The sequence below is a fragment of the Gallus gallus genome, chromosome 5 (genome assembly GCF_016699485.2).
Source record: "Gallus gallus isolate bGalGal1 chromosome 5, bGalGal1.mat.broiler.GRCg7b, whole genome shotgun sequence".
NCBI classification, from domain to species: Eukaryota; Metazoa; Chordata; class Aves; order Galliformes; family Phasianidae; genus Gallus; species Gallus gallus.
The window spans coordinates 40261757-40280102 of NC_052536.1; the positions used below are offsets into that span (position 1 = coordinate 40261757).

The 18346-nt window shown below is 39.3% G+C and overlaps 2 protein-coding genes across 9 annotated transcripts in view; one reads left to right on the forward strand and one right to left on the reverse strand.

Moving 5' to 3' along the window:
* The window catches only part of CEP128 (centrosomal protein 128), a 96242-nt gene extending 90653 nt beyond the window's left edge, over positions 1 to 5589 (reverse strand). For 3 of the 5 annotated variants that reach the window (XM_025151095.3, XM_025151096.3, XM_004941843.5), the window contains exons 1-2: positions 5535 to 5589; positions 929 to 1089 (exon numbers count right to left, since the gene is read on the reverse strand). In XM_025151095.3, the coding sequence (XP_025006863.2) occupies positions 929 to 1075 (147 nt within the window). In that variant the 5' untranslated portion in view covers positions 1076 to 1089; positions 5535 to 5589. Of the gene's footprint in view, positions 1 to 928; positions 1090 to 5031 lie in introns of those variants that run through there. The other 2 variants (XM_040702151.2, XM_040702152.1) reach the window with 2 other exon arrangements.
* A 5820-nt stretch (positions 5590 to 11409) lies between these two features.
* TSHR (thyroid stimulating hormone receptor) overlaps positions 11410 to 18346 on the forward strand; it is a 52083-nt gene continuing 45146 nt past the window's right edge. For 3 of the 4 annotated variants that reach the window (NM_001193588.3, NM_001193589.3, NM_001033850.2), the window contains exon 1: positions 11411 to 11795. In NM_001193588.3, the coding sequence (NP_001180517.2) occupies positions 11632 to 11795 (164 nt within the window). In that variant the 5' untranslated portion in view covers positions 11411 to 11631. Of the gene's footprint in view, positions 11800 to 18346 lie in introns of all 4 variants that reach the window. The other variant, XM_025150837.3, reaches the window with a different exon arrangement.

An 18346-nucleotide genomic window follows, 5' to 3' on the forward strand; every position in this document is an offset into this window, starting at 1 on the left:
GAAGACAGTGTTTAAAAAGAAATAGTCATATTACATTCTTATTAACTCAGCCTTCTAGCTTGATGATCACTTTTTAGCCAAGAAGTTCTGAAGTTTAAACTCAGCATTGAATACAGATTTTTCTCTCCTCCCATATTTAATATCTGTATGTGTGTATATATACAAATATATATGTTTATTGTTGGTCAAACAATAATTAAGCACAAGCAACAAGGCACAAGTCCACTTCTTCCAAGTTCTTAGAACTGTTAGCTAGAACAGGGTTTCCTCACCACAAGGTTACTTCTTCCGTACTGATGAATGTGAATAACTTCAAGTGATAAATGATGTCAAGACAGTTAAACATCTCCTCCTACATGCAAAATTGATTCAGAAACCTGCTCTCCTGCCTCCACTGAAGAAGCAAGAATTAGATGAACACTTTTTCCTGCTCAGGTATAGATCCACTCTAAGTTTACAAGTACTGCTTCTCACCATGCTGTTCCATATCTACGAATTATTGGAGTTACTATTCCTCTGTTACGAGGAATAGATTAGACTGCCTACCTATATTCTTTATTTAGAACTTGAAAATTGTACACTGCAAAAGATGAGGCTGGAAGTTTCCACTACAAAATTCAACACCACTTGTAATGATGTGAAAAGGTTTTTGACATTATTCAGTTCATTAATTTTATTAATAGTTTTGCTAAACACATTGCTGTTTCTAACAATATTCTATTATGCTTTCATACAGTTGTTATTCCATATATCATCAAGCCACCTAATTTCACCTCCAAGGCAATACAATCAGTTACATAAAACATTTTGGCTTACACACAAAGCAATGTTTCCCATCACTACAATACATTGCACAACTTCAGAAGTGAAAATTTGACCTTTCTTTAGAAACTGTTTATATACTTTAAAACAGTATTTTGTAAGCAACCTGTAAAGTACTTGCTAATGTATGAATCTTCTCTGTAACTTCTTCAGCACCATAGTTCCGAGCTCTGTTGTGGGATGTCCTCCTCAAAGGTGGCCATCTTCCTATTCGAGCCCTAAAAAAGTCTGAATCACTGGATGAATCTGCCATCAGTATCTTGAGACCTAGGTTGAAAGACCAGAAAATGAACATTAAATCCTGATTGTAACTGAACAGATCTAAGCCATACGACATTCCCAAAGCAACTTTATAGACTACTCAGACCACTACATTAGCAGGATGTACTTCAGAGGTGCACCTACCAACCGTTCCTCAGTCATTATGCTTGTTCACACCACGAAGTGGAGGCCAACATGCAAGAAGGAGACGCCTTTTGGACAGAATTAAACCAATAGACATATTCTAAACACTACTAGATGTTCAGTACACAGGCAGAGATCACAGCTGAAAAAAATTCTCTCTGTAAAATATACAAGAAACATCAGGAGAGCAGAACAACTGACGAAGCCCTCACGTGACCAGGCAGTTGGGCACTGCGACCTTTGTAGGCTCCATCCAACCAAACTATCCTATCCTATCAGAATTGTTCTCCCTTTGCCTCACCCTCATTTCTAAACTATATTCAGATTGACTGTGCTCAACTAATACCACTGAGTGCATGAAGTAAGATTAAGAAGCAGTGTCTTTAATGACTCAAAAAGAATGAGACATTATGATAGAAAGCAAATGCAGAGTCCTTGAAAGAGAAAGGAAAGAAAACTGGGGCCAAAAATGACACACTAATCAGCTTAATTTTAACATGTGGAAAAAAACTAAAAACAGGCTATTTTCTAGTAAAGTTTCTAGTAAAATAGCTTTTCTCAAAAAAAAGAAAAGCAATGTATGAGTTGATATCAAATCAACTGTGCCAATAACAGGTAACTAGAGTTTGTTAAACAAGAAAGAGGCAATAAAGATTACTTTTGAACAAACAAAGAAAGCATTAAACACTCATGACATATACAAAATTAAGCTAAAGAAACATGAATCAAATTAAGCTTTAATAAAATGGAAGTGAAGTGGTTGAACATCTGAACTCATAGAGAAGTTGTGTCGAATAGAGAAAAATCAAGTAAGAGCCTTCAGTAAATCTACTACACATTTTCTTTAAATGACCTGATAATAGAAAGGAATATGTTTATTACATTTGCAGAAGTTTATAGATGCTGGCAGAAGAATCAGAGGAAAGTAAAAAATATTTGGCAGACAGTAATCCAAATTCAATATGCACTGACAATGTAATGTTCTAGAAAGAAAAATTTAACACCTTAGAAGATGGGGGAAAAAAAGCTACTTTCATAAACAGTGAAATACTACTACTTTTACCCACCTTGCATTCAACATAACCATATTGCTGTGCTGAGGTTAAAGAAACCTGCTTGAATCAAACTCAAAAATAATTTGAGGTAGAAAATATATGGCTTGTGAGGAAAGAACGGTAGGGTAGTGGAGAGAAAATTGAAAGAAGAAAGTGTTAAAAGCTAGGATCAATAATGACTGCTGTAGTAAAGTTAACTAATAACAGATCAAAATTGCAACCCTGTAAAACTAGGTTAAGATAGAACTTTTCTTCTTAAATTCTTACACAACGCAGCAGTCTGCCTAGAGTTCATGGAGTTACTATCATTGAGATTTATGCTAGCAATATCTGTTTGGAGAGAGAGTCTGAATCTAAGTATTTTGGAGGCTAAAGTAAAAAAAAAAAAAAGACAAATTTTTGAATTCCTTTTGGTCCTGTGGTAGATACAGGAAAAGCCATAGCAAAGATACCATTCTTCTAGCCACTAAAACAGAAGTTCCCCAAAGAAACCATGGATGAGATTTAACTTATGCTGTATTTTATATACATGCCACTTGATGTTTTTCCAGAGTCTTATTAAAAGGATATAAACTTTTGTCTGCTAGACTTGGATAGAAACTTTTTGAATATGAGAGTAAATCAATATAATCAGTTCCTGCTTAAGTACACCAATAGTCCCCACAGCTGTTTTCTAAAGTGAGGAGTTTATCTCATCTTTGCTCCCCTTATCTCACTAAAGCACACTCTGCCAGTATCAGCAATCACTATTCCAGTATGTCTCACTCTAGCTAGATGAAATGAAATCTAAATGAGGTTAAGCAAGCATGAACATTGAGCACTGGGAAAAATTGAATACTGGATATTTTCAAAGAGAGAAAAGGAAAAGAAATAAAGCATAGGTAGTAATAACAGTGTGGAATAATTTTAATTTTTACCATAACGTCTTGCTAATCACTATATTAAACTGTTTTCCCCATCAATCTTTAATGGAAACTCACACAGACATCAGCACAATCCATATTCTAGCACACAAACCTCCTGCATCACTGATAAACATAAAGAGAAACTTCTTTCTCTCTCAAAAAAAAAAAAAAATCTTATCAACTGTTTTGGAGCCAATCTTAATTTCTCTATAATGGCACTGTCAGTCTCTGGGCTAATTTTTTTTTGTTTGTTTGTTTCTCTTGCCCACTACACACAAGCAGCAGCACAATCACTCAAAACCCAGTAGGCAATGGATTCGACAACCACTTTCCTCAAATTAACACAAATTTTCAGCTTCAATGCACTTTGTGAAAAATATTTTTAAGACACCAAGCAACGGAGAGATGCTATTAACAGCCATACTAAAAATACAGCACAAGATCAGCCCTACGAGAGATCAGAAACCCATCCTTGAGTCATTAATCCAAGGGAATCTACTGTTTATTTGTCCACAGGCCTTTGCGCCATCATCTTTTCACTTATTCTTACATTTGAAGCACATTCATTTTTAATAATCATAGCAAACAGTTGACCATCTGTACCTGGCACATCTTATCTCAACTACAAAGTCACAGTAGATGTTTCAACAAACTGAGATTCTTCAGAACCGCAGTTCACAGAAAGCAAATTCTTTTACTCCCTAAATATGCAGAAAAGCATATTATGTTTACTCTGTATGTAGAATATTGCACAGAAGTATCTTCCAAGTCCAAGAAAACTAACCTTACGTCATGCAATTCATACAGCTTGTCTGTGAGCTCAACAGCTCCAAACGAAAGATTAGGCTTAATTCTGACTTCCACGAGGTCACACTTCTTTCTAAACCAAAGAACCCCAAAATAACATCTTTGACAAATACAATTCTGAGAAGTGCCTCAATCATGAGAGCCAAAATCAGAACAGTTACATCACTGAAGAGAACAAATGGGAGATGGAGACTTACAGTAATACAACCAATGGTGTTGTTTTCAGCTGACCAAAATTAGCTCATTAGGATACTAAGTAGTTAAGGTACTGAAGAAAGGGTAGTAATTGACAGAAACCTAAAAGGAAACACTACAGACTTGAAGAAAAGTTCCCATTTATAGTTATGTAGCGGTCTTCCTTGTTATCATAAGCAACCAGAGAGGAACTGCAGGCACTTTTAAGTTGGAGAAGGATCATTTCATATAAAGCAACATCCTCATTTTTAAAAGAATTGCAGAAGTTTTATTTTAGGTTAAAAAAAAAAAAAAAAAAACACCAAAATCGTACAGAGTAGAGATTTGTACAAATATTCTGTGCAGACATTTGCTGTTTTAATTTAAACCAGAAAGGAGCGTCATCACCTCTTCTAAAAACCTACGCTGACTGCAGCTCACAACCATATAACCTACGCAACAGTAAGAAACATTTGCAGTCAGTTTTGCTTTTTATTTTGGTCTTCTAATGTACAGTTAGTTTACCTAGACCGATTGTAACGTTTCTTGCAGTAAGAAACACGCCAGCTCCCCCAGGTGCCCTCCCTGTCAGCACACAGTGCGCCGATTCTACGGGGACGTTCCTGCAGAGACCCGCAGGGCACAGCACCACGACGCACAGCCTCAAGCGAGCAGATGAGTTAGGCACACCCAGCCTGACTGCTTCCCAAGCGCTTCTATTTGTTTATCCCCACCTACGCTAACCCATCACTAGGTAACTGAGTGGTAAAGCCGTGAGTGAAGCCTTATAGTAAAGGGTGAACCAGATAAGGACTGAGAGTGGTTCCAGAAAGGGACAGCACGATACCTGGCAACCCTTTTACTTGTAGTGCTTCTTTTTGTGCCAAAAGCATTCAGGGACCTGATGCCACAAGCAGACCCTCCAGCACCGGGCTTCCAGAACTACGTTTATCATCAACACGTGACACCATATTCCCTGAGCTCATCAACAGCACGGCACAGCGAACGATTCTTTCATACCGTTCGCACCAAACACACGTAACCTAGCTTTACCGACACCCGATCCCACCCCTCAGGGTCCCCGGCCGCCTTGGCTCCTCCCCCCGTGCACGTACTGCAGGACAGCGCCGGGCACGCCGCCGTCCGTGCCCCTCCAATCCCGCGGGCCGCCCGCCTGCTCCCGAGGCCCCGCAGCGGCCCCGCAAGAGCAACCCGCCGCCACCACCGCGCCGTGCAGGGCAGCGCCTCCCCACGCGCCACTAGCAGCGCAAGGCGCAGCCCCAGCGCTCACCGCACCGCCGCCTGAGCCCCACCTACCCAGGGCGCAGCCGGCCCCTTCCCCACTAAAGCTTCCCACCCTCCTTACCTCGCCGCTATGGCAACTTGAACTAGCCGCCTTGACACCGGCGGGCCGAGCCGCCTTCCGGGAACCTGGGCAGCCCGCGAGGCTACCATGGGACACGTAGTCCTCAAGTTGCAGTTCGGCCTTAGGGAAGGAAGAACGGAGGACTTCAACTCCCAAGAAGCCTTGCGAGGCAGCCGGACGAGACGAGCGGCGGACAGCCGCAGGAGGAATAACCGGAGGCCAGGCCCCGCCCCTAGGAGCCGTTGGCCCTTCTGAGGCCGCGGCTGTGTGGGAGTGGGTGGGCGGCGGGCCGTGGGGTCGGTCCCCGCTTCTCACGGCGGCCGCTACGGTAGGGCGCAGTCCGTGATGTACAGCGATGTTTATTAACGTGTTTAAAAGATACAGCTTTACAAAACACACGTTAACGTTTACAACCATTTACATTCTCTAAACATAATGTAAATAAACAGAAAGAGAACAAATAGAAGCTGTGGCTCTGCTGAAGCAGATGCATGCTCCGTACTTTGTACACAGGAGGAGGCTGATCCACTGGAAAAATGAGTGTATGAGCTACCAGCAGGCTGTGTGTCTGACAGGGAAAGCACGTCCTTCCTTCTCCCTCATCTTTTCCAGGCTTGTGTTTTTGAGCCAGGCACCTCGCTGCACATAAATGCTGCATCTGCTACCTGTGTGCAGTAAAAAAAAAGCAAAATGTTACAGACTGCTGTGCTGAAAAGCCTTAAAGAGAGAAATGAAATAACATGGATGTTAAACGCAACTGCATAGAATTGCTATAGAACATCTTTTCAGTTTGGGAGGATGGTACCTAAGAAATCAATTATTTAAATGTGCATACTAAGCTTGAGAAGCTGTCTAACTTTTCAAGCACAAAGCATTTTTATGTTGTTATATGAAATCAAAAATATGTATCTCAGTATTCCTGTTATCTGAAGTACTGTGTTGCAAAAGTCACCTTACAGTGATTGCTTTCAGAGAGGCCAGTGTGGTCTTAAACCGTTGACAGGTCTTTTTCTCCTTAAGGTTAGTGCTTGCTTTTTAGTGCTCTTGTTCCCTACTTGAGCAGGTGGGTAGGACCATGTGACCTCCAAACATCCCTTCAAACCCCAGTTGTTCTGTGATTCTGCAGTCCTTTCTGAATGCAAAGACACAGCTTTCATAGTTCTCGCCTCAGCTAATTGCTCAAGTGCGAGAGACAGCTCCATATCAATATTCTATCTGTGTATACTTAAAATTGACAGACCTCAGGCTTTACCCAGCAGTACCTCCTAGTTAGTCTTCAGCCAACTGAGAGCTTTAATTTTTTTCATATCTTTTCCCCCATGAAATAAGGAAACAGGAGAAGCACAAGAGTTTCTTAAATCCCACAACCATAAAGTTCCATAACTACCCACTCTTGAAGTTGGAGATAAATTGGTTATACAGACATGAATCTTCAAGAACCTAGAATAACACTCTTTCATATAGCTATTCGATACTTGGTCTAGTGACTGGTGCTGTGCCAAAGGAGCATCTCCACTGTATTATTTATTTTTACTGACAGAACAATAATTATTTTAGCTACTGAAATTAGAAATAGGTAGTATCTGACACACCTTGCATGCGTCTAGAACGTGTGGATTAAGAAGAAGAAAAGTCTTTATTTTACTCTTCACTCAATAATGTCCCTATTTTGAGCACTTCCTCATACGTATATTACAAGATTTAACTGTTGATATCTTGTAATCCCTGTGGGAGTTTATGTAGAACAGCAATTAGAGCTAATTGCTTCTTTGGGAGAACCTGTTGTGGTTTATCTGATATGCATATAAGCCATATAATGAGTGCAAAGATGCCCAAGATATCATATCAGATCTGGCAGCAAAGAGTAATGTTATTTTTAAATAAATTCACTGCCAAAAGAATGGAATTATAAGCCTTGAAGTATTGAGATATGCACAGGATGAGCCACCATTCCTGTCACTAGAGGGAGCATCTGTAACAGTGGAAAAATATATCACTTGTCATGGCTAAAATAATAGCAACTGGGAAAGGGAGAGCTGAAAAAGCACCAGGAAAAAAAAATTGCAATATACTGTAGTACTACTAGAGATTTTTCTGTCTCATTTATTTGTTAGGATTTGAACAATATTCACTGGAACAATATTCTTCGCTGAAAACCTCTTCATTTCTTTATAGTGAGGGCATCCAGGATTTTGAATGTCTGTCTCTAGAGTTCTATATATAACTGTATATACACCTATGTATATGCATATAATATATATATATCATTGAACATGTATATATGTAAAATGTATGTGATACTTATAATACATAATTTTAGTATAAAAGAAAGGAACATTTGTTTATATTTAACATGGGATGGCAAGTTGCCAGTCAATTTGAAGTGTTAACCACCATCACTTTTCAGAACTGGTGTGGTCATAACTACTGATTAGTGTTCCTTTCTACATTCTAAAATACTTGCAGTCTTCCCTAAGCTAAACAGTACTCTTCTACCATTCCACCATTCCTTTAATGGTCATGCTTCTAAAACCTTCTATTTTCTTCACTATCCACTGAATAATCCTCAGTTTTTCTACTTCTGTCTCGGCACTTAATGCCCAGAACCAGATAAAGTATTTCAGACAACTCTATAAATGCAAAGTAAGTGGAATAACTGCATAATATTCTATTTTTTCTGACATCAAGAAGGTGTCTTCTTGCATGTAGTGACTTGCATTTTCCTCTTCCTGTTAAGCTATCAAAGCCATTGTAAAAATATGACGTAGAGTTTACAGACTTCCCTAGCCTGGGGCTGTATGTAGCCTTGCAAACATACTTTTGGTTTCACCATCCACCAGCTTGTTAAGGAAAACATTGGCCAGAGAGACCAGAAGGTGTCTAGGGGAAGATAGAGCATGGCTAGCAGGATGTATCCCTCTGGGCTGGGTATCAGGGCAGCAGAGCAGGACAATAACCTGGCCTATCTCACCACTCCAGCCAGGAGCAGGGCAGGTGGGGGCACAAGGGCAGCCCTAAGCATTAGCCACCTGCCTGGGCATGGGGACTGGCTGGGCCAGGCTGGGAGGGACATCAGCCTGGATAGCTGGCCTGGTTCACTGTGACCCAAATTACCCAAGTTTGGATGCCCAGGCCTCTGCTGACATGGAGCTTTGGGCCAGTACAGTAATGGGGTAGAGAAATTGGCCAGGACAGAGCCCTGACAGTGTGAAACAAATAAACTCTGACTGCAGACCTCTAGCTGACAATCTTTATACATTTCTATACATATGTGAGACCCATATTTTCCCTAGTCTTCCTTTTACTGCTGACATACCTAAAAAGACCTCTCTTGCTACCCTTTACCTCCTTTACAGGGTTTAATTCTAAGAGGGCCTTACCCTTTCTTGTTGTATCCCTACAGAGTCTGACAACATTCCTTTACTCCTCCCAGGTGGACAGACCCCCTTTTCCACATTTCATGAACTTTCTTTCCTTTCAGTTCATCCATGAGTTCCTTGCCCATCCATGCAGGCTTCTTGCCACCTCATCCTTGACATTTCTTTGGCCTACAGCCATTCACTGTTGATATTTTTTATCTATTATTAATAGCTGGGAAGATATTTATTCTTTCCATTAACACTTTGTGGACTACTGTGGTTGCCATGGAGCAGCTGACATACCGAACCTTCTCTTACCAGTTCTTGTGCTCTTACTTTTCTCCCCACTTAATAGAATGTAACTTCAATTACTTTGCCTCAGTGACAAAGGAATGAAACAATATAGCCATCCTCTAGTTTGAGAGCCTGCAGCAGAATTACTATGGATCACTAATAGGAAGTAGCTTATTAGTAAAGGTAAGTAACATAAGGATATCTTTTGTACACAAAATGATTAAGTATGATTGGGTTTATGCAAACCTACTGAAATAACTCAAATCACGGGTCTACTTATCTGTCCACCAAAAAAAACAACAACAAAAAAACACTAATATTCTTTTGCTTAGTCCACAAAAAGCAGAACATAAAAAGTAACACTGGACTCAGAATAAAAGCAAGGGAGAGTTTGCAAGAGAGCACTCACAAGAGGTTACAAAACATCACTCAATCAGTGCTACCTTTGAAGAGGGAGTACAAGTCCCCAGTCTCTTAGTCTCTCACCAGGTCTTGTTTGCTGTGAGAAACATAGACTCTTCTGTAGTGCTCTTAGTTGTATTGGATCATCAGGAAAGTTAAGAGAGGACAGAGATTAAGCTGGAAGTGGAATTTAACACTATGGCTCAAGATTGACAAGCTGCCGCTGCAGTGTCAGGCAATGTTTTATGTATAAAAAACTATGGCTTTCAACTATGGCTCTTACTGCCTAGAAATCAAGTGTAGAATAGACTCATGGCAGCTAAGAGCATTGATCCAGAGAAGACAGAGATTCCTCTGGTGATCTATTCATTTTGCCAGATGATTTTATTTTCCTCTGTGTCAGCCTGTGTCAATCATTTATTTGCCCAAGTCAAGAGGAACTGAGGAACTGAGATTTTCATGTCCTGTTGCTAATACAGAATGCAGTGTCCCTGGGACAAGCTGGCTATTTTAGCAGTAAGAACAAGAAAATCAGCAGAGAAGTTTGATACTCTAGGAAAATCCTGAGGGCAGCTGAAACATGCTGAATATTACAACACATGGAATGTTAGATGAAGTTGACTAAGTGGTTGATTACCGTCTTTGGGTAAAGGACCCAAGCTGAGCCTAGCTCTACTTCACTAAAATTTATTCTTGTTTGGTTTTTGTTGTATCTGTATTGCTTTTTTTTTTTTTTTTTAATTATGACCATGTGTAATTTCTTACTGCGAGTAGCTTACTTCTCTTGATTTCCTCCTTCCTAACAAGTTATAAACACTTTTGTTGACATTTAGTTGACATTTTTCTTGTTCTGTGCGCAGTATGTGCATGAAGGAGAAATGGCTGGCATTTAGATGGAAAAAAAAAAAAAAAGTAAAAAGTATTGAGGCAAAGTATTAATGAATTTTCTTTGTGCTACCTTATTGAATTCAACAGTTATATATATATATTTGTTTTTAGAAAGCATCGCTTGTGTATGAAGAAAGCAAGAATTAAATGAGTATTAACCAGGCCTTTTCAGCTTTGACTACGTCTGTCAGATGCAGATCTGACTGCTGTGATGTGTGCTTTGTAAATCAGTGTCCCTACCAGTGACCATTTGAAATGACAGTGGTTCCACCTTATTTATCTCAAGGTTGGGTATTTTCTTTCTCTTCTTATGTGAAAGGATTTTATCTTTTCTGATAATTTGAAAAAAAAAAAAAAAAGCTTCTCTTTCCATCTTGCTCTCTTTTATCACGTAGCTTTCAAAATCACTTTTTCAAATTTTAATGCTGCTTTTATCTACTTTACCATATTTATTTACATATTTACTTTACAAACAGTGAATTTTTATTCGGTGAAAAGCATTGAATCGTTAAATGGTTAAGGTTAAATGGAAGGGGCACTTAAAGATCATATAGTCATTTAATTATTAAGGTAGACTTCTAAGATCACCTAGTCCAACCGTCGACCCGTCACCACTATGCCCACTAACCACGTCCCTAAAATCTCCCGTTCAAGCTCGAGCTGCTGTTCCAGGTGACTTGGTATTGCTCTCAACAGCACCGTCCTTCCTCTCTGCGGCAGAGGTGCTGGAAAACCGGTGCGGTGGCCACAAGTCACTCCGCCGCGTTAGAAAGCAGCTCGACGAGCTATTCCCGCAGCCGGCAACGAAGGCGAAGCGGCGAGGCCGCCCGGTGCAGGGCACTGCCGTGCGGCAGGTGGCCCCGGTGCCCCGCAGCTGCGGGAGACTCTGCTGTACCGGAGAGCGGCGGGAGGGGGCCGGGGAGTAGGGGCCTTGCGGGGCGGGACGGGGTGGGCACCGGGGGCTGGGCAGGGTAGACGGAGCCCTCTCGAAGCAGCGGGCGCGCAGGGTTCTGAGAGCCCTCCGCTGCTCCCTCTGCGGGAAGGCGCGTGTTGTCCAGCAGAGGTGCCGCCTCTCCCGAGCTGCTGCTCGCGGTGGGCTGTGCTCTCTGTTCTCCTCGGGAAGAGAGGGGCAGAGCGGGAGAGGGTGGTGAAAGATGCTGTGGCTGCCTGTCGCCTTCCAGTTGGTGCTGGTGCTGTGCAGCCAGGGCACGGAAAGGTGCCCGTCAGCCTTCTGCGAGTGCTCCGACTGGGATGACTACAAAATTACTTGCAGGGATATCCACTTCATTCCCAGCCTTCCAGAGGACACTCAGACCCTGTGAGTAAGTTGTGGTGGGTCAGGAGAAATACAAGCTTGTTGCGAATATTTTTATTTTGCAAGCCTGAGATGGTCTGAGTAAATGCTCTGTGAGAGCTGTCAAGTGGGAAAGTGCTGTAACTCACCTGGGCAGTGCGAAGCAGTGGGAAACAGCAGTGAACAGAATGTGTGTGTGCCTGACAGACCTAAGAAAAGTACTCCTCAAGCCTTACAGAGCTGTGAAGAGATTCTTGACTGCTGAACTTCAGCAGTTTTGGGTATGAGATGGTAAAATTAATGGCTGGACTGTGTGTGAGCAAACTGAGGGGAAGACTGGGTTTTGTGTATTCCATGTATGTAGGGGGAGGAAGGGTAGATCAAACAGTTTAACCATTCAAAAAGAATAGGACTTGTATGTACCACCTTGCAAACTGTTTTGTGTAAGCTTCTGAGTACTTTCAGCTTCCTCGTCAAAGACCAACAAAAAGAATCCATGGGAACCAGTAATCCCAATATACTGATTGGAAAACAAAGTACTTCAGAAAAACAGAAGCATGGAGCATGTAATACTGCAGCAATTTTGGGACTTGCAAAAGTGATAGACATTTCAGAGCAATTCGGGTACCCAGCAATAGTGTTCAGTTCTATTACCATTACCTTAAGGTATCACGTCTGGATTCCTGCCACTAGTCCAAAGAATGTCGTGTCCCCTATCTGTCAGCTCCATATCTGTGTATGGGACAGATACTGTGGGGAAATGGAAATGACAGTAGTCATCTTTAGCAAAGCAGCTGAATGACTGTCTGGCTTCTACTTTATAAGTCACAAAAAGTTTCTAGTCTCCAAGAGGAAGTTCATTTGTCAGCAAATTACTTTCCAAAGAAATAAATAAACTCTAATTCATTTGACTGCAAGATAAAACCATTAGACGTTGATCATTTTATGTCTTGATTCTTGGAACTTTATTTTAGAATGTGAGCCATTAATGTATTTGAAGGTATTTGAATGGGCTTCTCGAGATTAACACCTAATGGTAAAGGCTTAGCAAATTAATCACTTACCTGAAAAGACAGAGAACAACTGATTTGTGATGTATACATTGCTTATGTATGACTTTTTGGGTTGCTTTTTGTTGTTGTTGTTGCTCTGTTGCTGTTGTTTTGTGTCTTTTTTTTTCCTTTCTGGATAGTACAATGCAATTATGCAAGTATTGCAACTGATAAAATTTTAAATCAAATATTTTTTATGTTAGTCATTTTACTTTTGTATATATGGTTTACTTATCTTCAACATGCAGTAAGGTTACTGTATGTAACATACAGTAGGTTCCCTGAAATCTACCATGACAAGGTAGAAAACAAAGCAGCTTCAGTTTACAGGAGAAATACGCTTTCGCATAGGCTTTTAAAATAGTTGATAGTAACAATGAGATCACATAATGGAATTGGATGCTTTCTCTGGAAATGGTGGTTTGAGGACTGAGAAGTACCTCTCTGTACACAGCTTCAGTGGGCTGTTGCAGTTCTAGTGACATAATCACCAGTTTAAACACTAAGGAACACTTAGATCATATGCTGCTGTTTAAAAACGAAATAAAACAAAACAAGAACACACTGAAAATCTTATTTCCATGAAAAAAAAATAGATTTTTAAAAACTTTTTAATTATTACTATTGCTTTTGGTGTGTTTTAATCATCTGAACTGGTTGGTATGACCCTTGCAAAGCTCTCAAGGAATGGACCCCCTACACAGTCAGTACAAGAAAAGAAAAACAATTCTGCTAATGACAATTGTAATTTTACAGTTTGTAGTAGAAAAGGTGGAACATGGATTGTACTGCCTGATTTGAAATAAATAAGAAAATTCACCAAGAAAATAAGGAAAACACAACACTTATCAAAGAAAAAGTGGCCTTTTAGAATTTGGTTTGTAGTTTTCTCTCTGGATCATGTGCGTATATTTTCTCTCTATTATCTGAATGGCAGAAGTCTGATGTATATTCTGTTGCCTCTTAAAGTAACTTTGCTTCTGTGTGTGTGAAATCTCAAGACTGCTTATTTAAAAATTTTCTTATGTGCCTATTCAGTTTTGTAGAATTTGTAAAGCTGGGAGACTGTAGTGAATCTAGGAATGCTTTGCCAGTTTTGGAGACGATAAGTCTTTTCAGTGCAAGGGATCTTGAAACTCCAATTAAAGTTTCATTCCAATTATTCAGCTGGGGCTGTTCTCATTTGTCTGTCCTACTTTGGGTGAATGGTATGAGCTGTTTTATTTTGTTGTTATTGTTTTGTCTTAAATAAGTCATGCTTATAAGAAATTACAAAAATTGTATATTTCTAAATTCAGCTAGCGAAAAAATGTTGTGAACTTCAGCCAGGAAAGAGTGTTGGTTTAAAACTGATTTTAATGCATTTATCTAAATATAGTTGATGTGTGTGCTTATCCAGAGTGGCTGAGTACACAGATATTTTTCTTGGAGTTGCTTTTTTTTCTGTACAAGATTTCAAGATTTTCCTCTTCCCCCTTTCCTCTTTCCCTTTTTTCTGTCTCTGTAGTATAGACCTTGCTTTGCTGGTTGATGTTGAGGATTATATATCCATACCATGCTATGGTAGGAAAGCAGATGTAGGCAGTATTAAAATATTCTGCTAAATAATATGAAATTAGGTATCAGTACTTTCATGGTAGCTATATTTTCACATCTCTGCACAGCTGGCAGCCTGGCCTTGTCTGGCCTCATATTACCCCCTTCTGGCTCTCCTTTTCTTCTGCCTGTGTCCATTCTTGGCTCTACTCCTCCTTTATACTGTGGCAAGATATGTATAGTAATGATGAGATCCCTGTCCCAACCTCACAGCTGGCAGTGCTTTTCTCTTTCACTAGCACAGTGCTATGGCAGAGCACTTACTGGTGGTATCACCTCTTCCCTGGTTCAGGTTGCTCCTAGTTCCTTCTCCAATTGTTCTAGTAAGGTAAATGCAGATATCCTATAGTCCTGATGAGCAAGATGCCATAAAGTCATGCCGTTTTTATATCATGTTATTTCTCCTTGATAGTCTACCACCAGCAATTATGGGTAGCTGAAAAGATGGTAATCTTACTATTCCCCCTGAGAGATCTTAATTGCTCTTAAAGTAGGAATTACACAGATCATTTACAGGGAGATTGAAACCTATAGTTTTCTGTTCTAGCTTCACAGAGATTGATAATCTGCATTAATCTGCATTCACAGTGCAGCTTCTTGCTCTCCTTCATCTTTTAGAAACTGGCTTTGTAACATCTCTATAAGATCTTAATATTGAAGAAAAGCCCTGAGTCATGAATAGCTTATGATCTACTGCCAATTAACTATAGCAAAAAAGTGTTTCCTTTCTAACAATTGTGTAAGGGAAATTGTGTATGAACAGTCTCATCCTAAAATATTTTATAATAAAATGCTGTGTACTTGTTAGTGAATTTTGTTTGATTTCCTATTTAATATGCTGTAGAGGCATAGATTTTAAAGCCAAGAGAACACTTTTGGTCATCAGTTCTGGTATTCTGCATGAAAAAGATCATAAAACATCCCAATAGCTACAGATAATTAGAGCTGTTATTCCACTGTTTGTTTGCTTCTTTGTTTAGAAAAATCACCTATTGGTTTTAAAATAATATTAACTATAGTCACATACAACTCTTGACAAATTGTTCAGATGGTTGAGAATCCATGATTTTTTTCTGATTTTTGGCTACTGTTGTGTGGCACAAAGAATTGCACTTAGATATTGAATTTTTCACTTTCAATTGCTACTCTTGAGGCACCGACATCTCTGTATTGACTCCAAGAAACTCAGGCTTCTAATTTTGACGCTCTGAACTGCACATAAGGACAGTGCCAGAACTACCCGAGGGCAACTAGTTGGAATAAATTGTTTGTCTCAGAAGATGAACTTTGTGTATATTTATGCCACTAGACTTTTTGCATTCTTCATCACAAAAAATGACTATTTGTATTTGTGTTCAGTAGAAATTCGAGCAGCTCTGAAGTAAATTCCTGTGTAATTTTTTTTCTAAGAGTCCTCTAGTAAATCTTAATAGTATTATAATGGACATTTTTTTAAATTTTCCTATGTGTTCATAATGTTTGTTGTATGTAAAAAAAGAAAAAGTGGGTTTCAGAGATCTTTCTGAATTTTAAAGTGTTTCTGGTTGTTTACAAATGCCTCTAAGATTAGGGATTTTTGCATATTGCATATATATATATATATATATATTGCATATTTTGATACTGTTTTGGTAAGAATTTCCTTTCTGATAAACAGGTCTGAGTTGAAAGTAGCTTACTTCATTAATTCCTGAGGGAAATTTTGTGTACTGACTCTTTGGAGTGTCCTAGAGCATAACAGTTTAAGAATTATTTTACAAGGGAGTTAGGAATGACATTATGAGCCTACTCTTTTATTACCTTTCAAAGGTCATGGTGAGCAAGGGAAGCTCATGATGTCTGAAAAAGGCAAACATCATGCATACATTCCATTAAGGCTAACAGGAGGATCTGGGGAAACAAAACTGGTGGCTCATATATATGTATGTACTCTTGAACATCCTTTTTCAGGTGTCATATATGCTACATCTCCAGTTAGGATCCATACAGTGGCAAAACAATTATATCTGTTTTGTTCTTTATTTCTATCTTAATAATTCCCAACATTCATTTTGCCTTTTTGACCTCTGCTGAGCAGCTGGCAGCAATTATAGGCACTTAGTGGTCCTCCAATTAGAAACAAAGGTAGGCAGCAATTACAGTCTGTTCTTGCTCTCTTTCTTCTAGAAGATAAACCTCATCTGAGGTTTCCTGATAGTTCACATTCCCATTTGAACTTTTTTTAAGGCCATTAATAGACTCTCAACTTGATACTTTAGAAATGTATTTGGAGTGTGCCCTCTGTCCTGTACAGCCGGAGTGAGGCAGGGGGCCCTTTGGAGCAGTGGGCTGCAGAGGGGCACACAGTACCAGGTAGTGCCTCTCCAGAGCTGGCCAGAATAAATCATCTTGGTCTTTACAAAGCATTTGGGTGTGAGCTGACCAATAAAAAGCTTTCTGAACAGATGTTACTAAGCGTATGCCAGGACTTCTAGGAAACTGTTATTCAATCTTCATATTAAAGTATCTCCTTATCCATTACAGAAAATAGCTCAGACTTCTTACGCTGTGTGACCCAACCTTTCTTATAGATTGCCATTCAAAACATCAGTTTTCATTAAATGGGGATATACTAAAGGTAATTATTGTATTTTTGTTATGTTTGTTTTCATTTCAAAAAAAAACCCAAAAGAATTCCGTAAAAGTAATCATTGATGCTCTCTTTAGATCCAGGCAGATCACACATTGCCTTGAGATCAAGAGAGAACTAGTATAATTTTAGCATATGTCAGCAGCTCATTATCCATGTTGAAATTTAAATTGCAACAAATTCACTCTAGGTGCTATCACTCTACTGACTTCTGTCAGGAGCATTGGATTTTCCAGAATCCCAAATATTATTGCTTCTCATTGTCTTCATTAAGGTACTAGGGCCCTGGGAGGACTGCAGAATAGTTAGTAGAATAAAATCTGCTGGCGTACAGTGGGCTTTTTACAGATATGGATATTTTTATTTCTTGAGTAAAATAAGACTTCTTTTGTACTCCTTAAAATAATGGGTACAAATTAATAGACACATAAATGTAGCTGACAAGCTGCTGTGCTATTAGAAGTCTCTAACGTTATCTCTTAGGGCTTTTTTCATTACGCTTTAATGTGAATCCTGTAAATATTGAGGATGTGTGAGGGCTGAGTCCAGTAGAACACAAAAATATGTGTTTGAATTTAAGATTTTGAGGAACTGAAATTGTATGCTGTACTTCTCATTCCTGTTTTGGTAAATCAGCACTTGAAAGTAGCCTGTCCGCAGTACATGTGAAATTATTTCATTGTAGGCATTTAGATTTCTTTATAACGCTTCCTGAAATGATCCTGTTTTCAAAATATAAACACTCCTTTTTTAAAGGCTGTGTTCAGATTCTGTAAATGCATGTTATGGTACGTACCAAACCCATATTGATTTTGCAAATACATAAAACATCCGTATGAAAGAAAATTTGCCTTCTTAACTGATACCAACAGAAAACATACTATTCTTAGCTTTCAGCAAAATACTCCATAAACATCTCCAAAATAGTTACAGCATTTTCTAATCTTTAAGCTTTTCCTTTCCTTTTAGATTTATATCAATAAACTCTGTTCCTCAGGAGAAAGCTGTTGTGCTCTTCTGAAGAGGAATGAGTTGGAAATTTAATGTTAAAAGAAAACAGTGTAATGAAAACTGACTGCAGCAGCAATTCAAGATTCAGTGAACTGTACCACTTACAGAATCAAACTGTTAAACGTCTCCTGAAATATTTCTGAAGTTAGAGGTTTCAAGTTGAGGTGTAAAAACCTATTGAGATGATCACAACTAATTTTCACTTTAGACAATGAAAAGACGAAAATGAGTTTCTACTGCCAAATTTCCCTTGTCTTTTGTAATTACATGTAGCACTGTCATTTAAA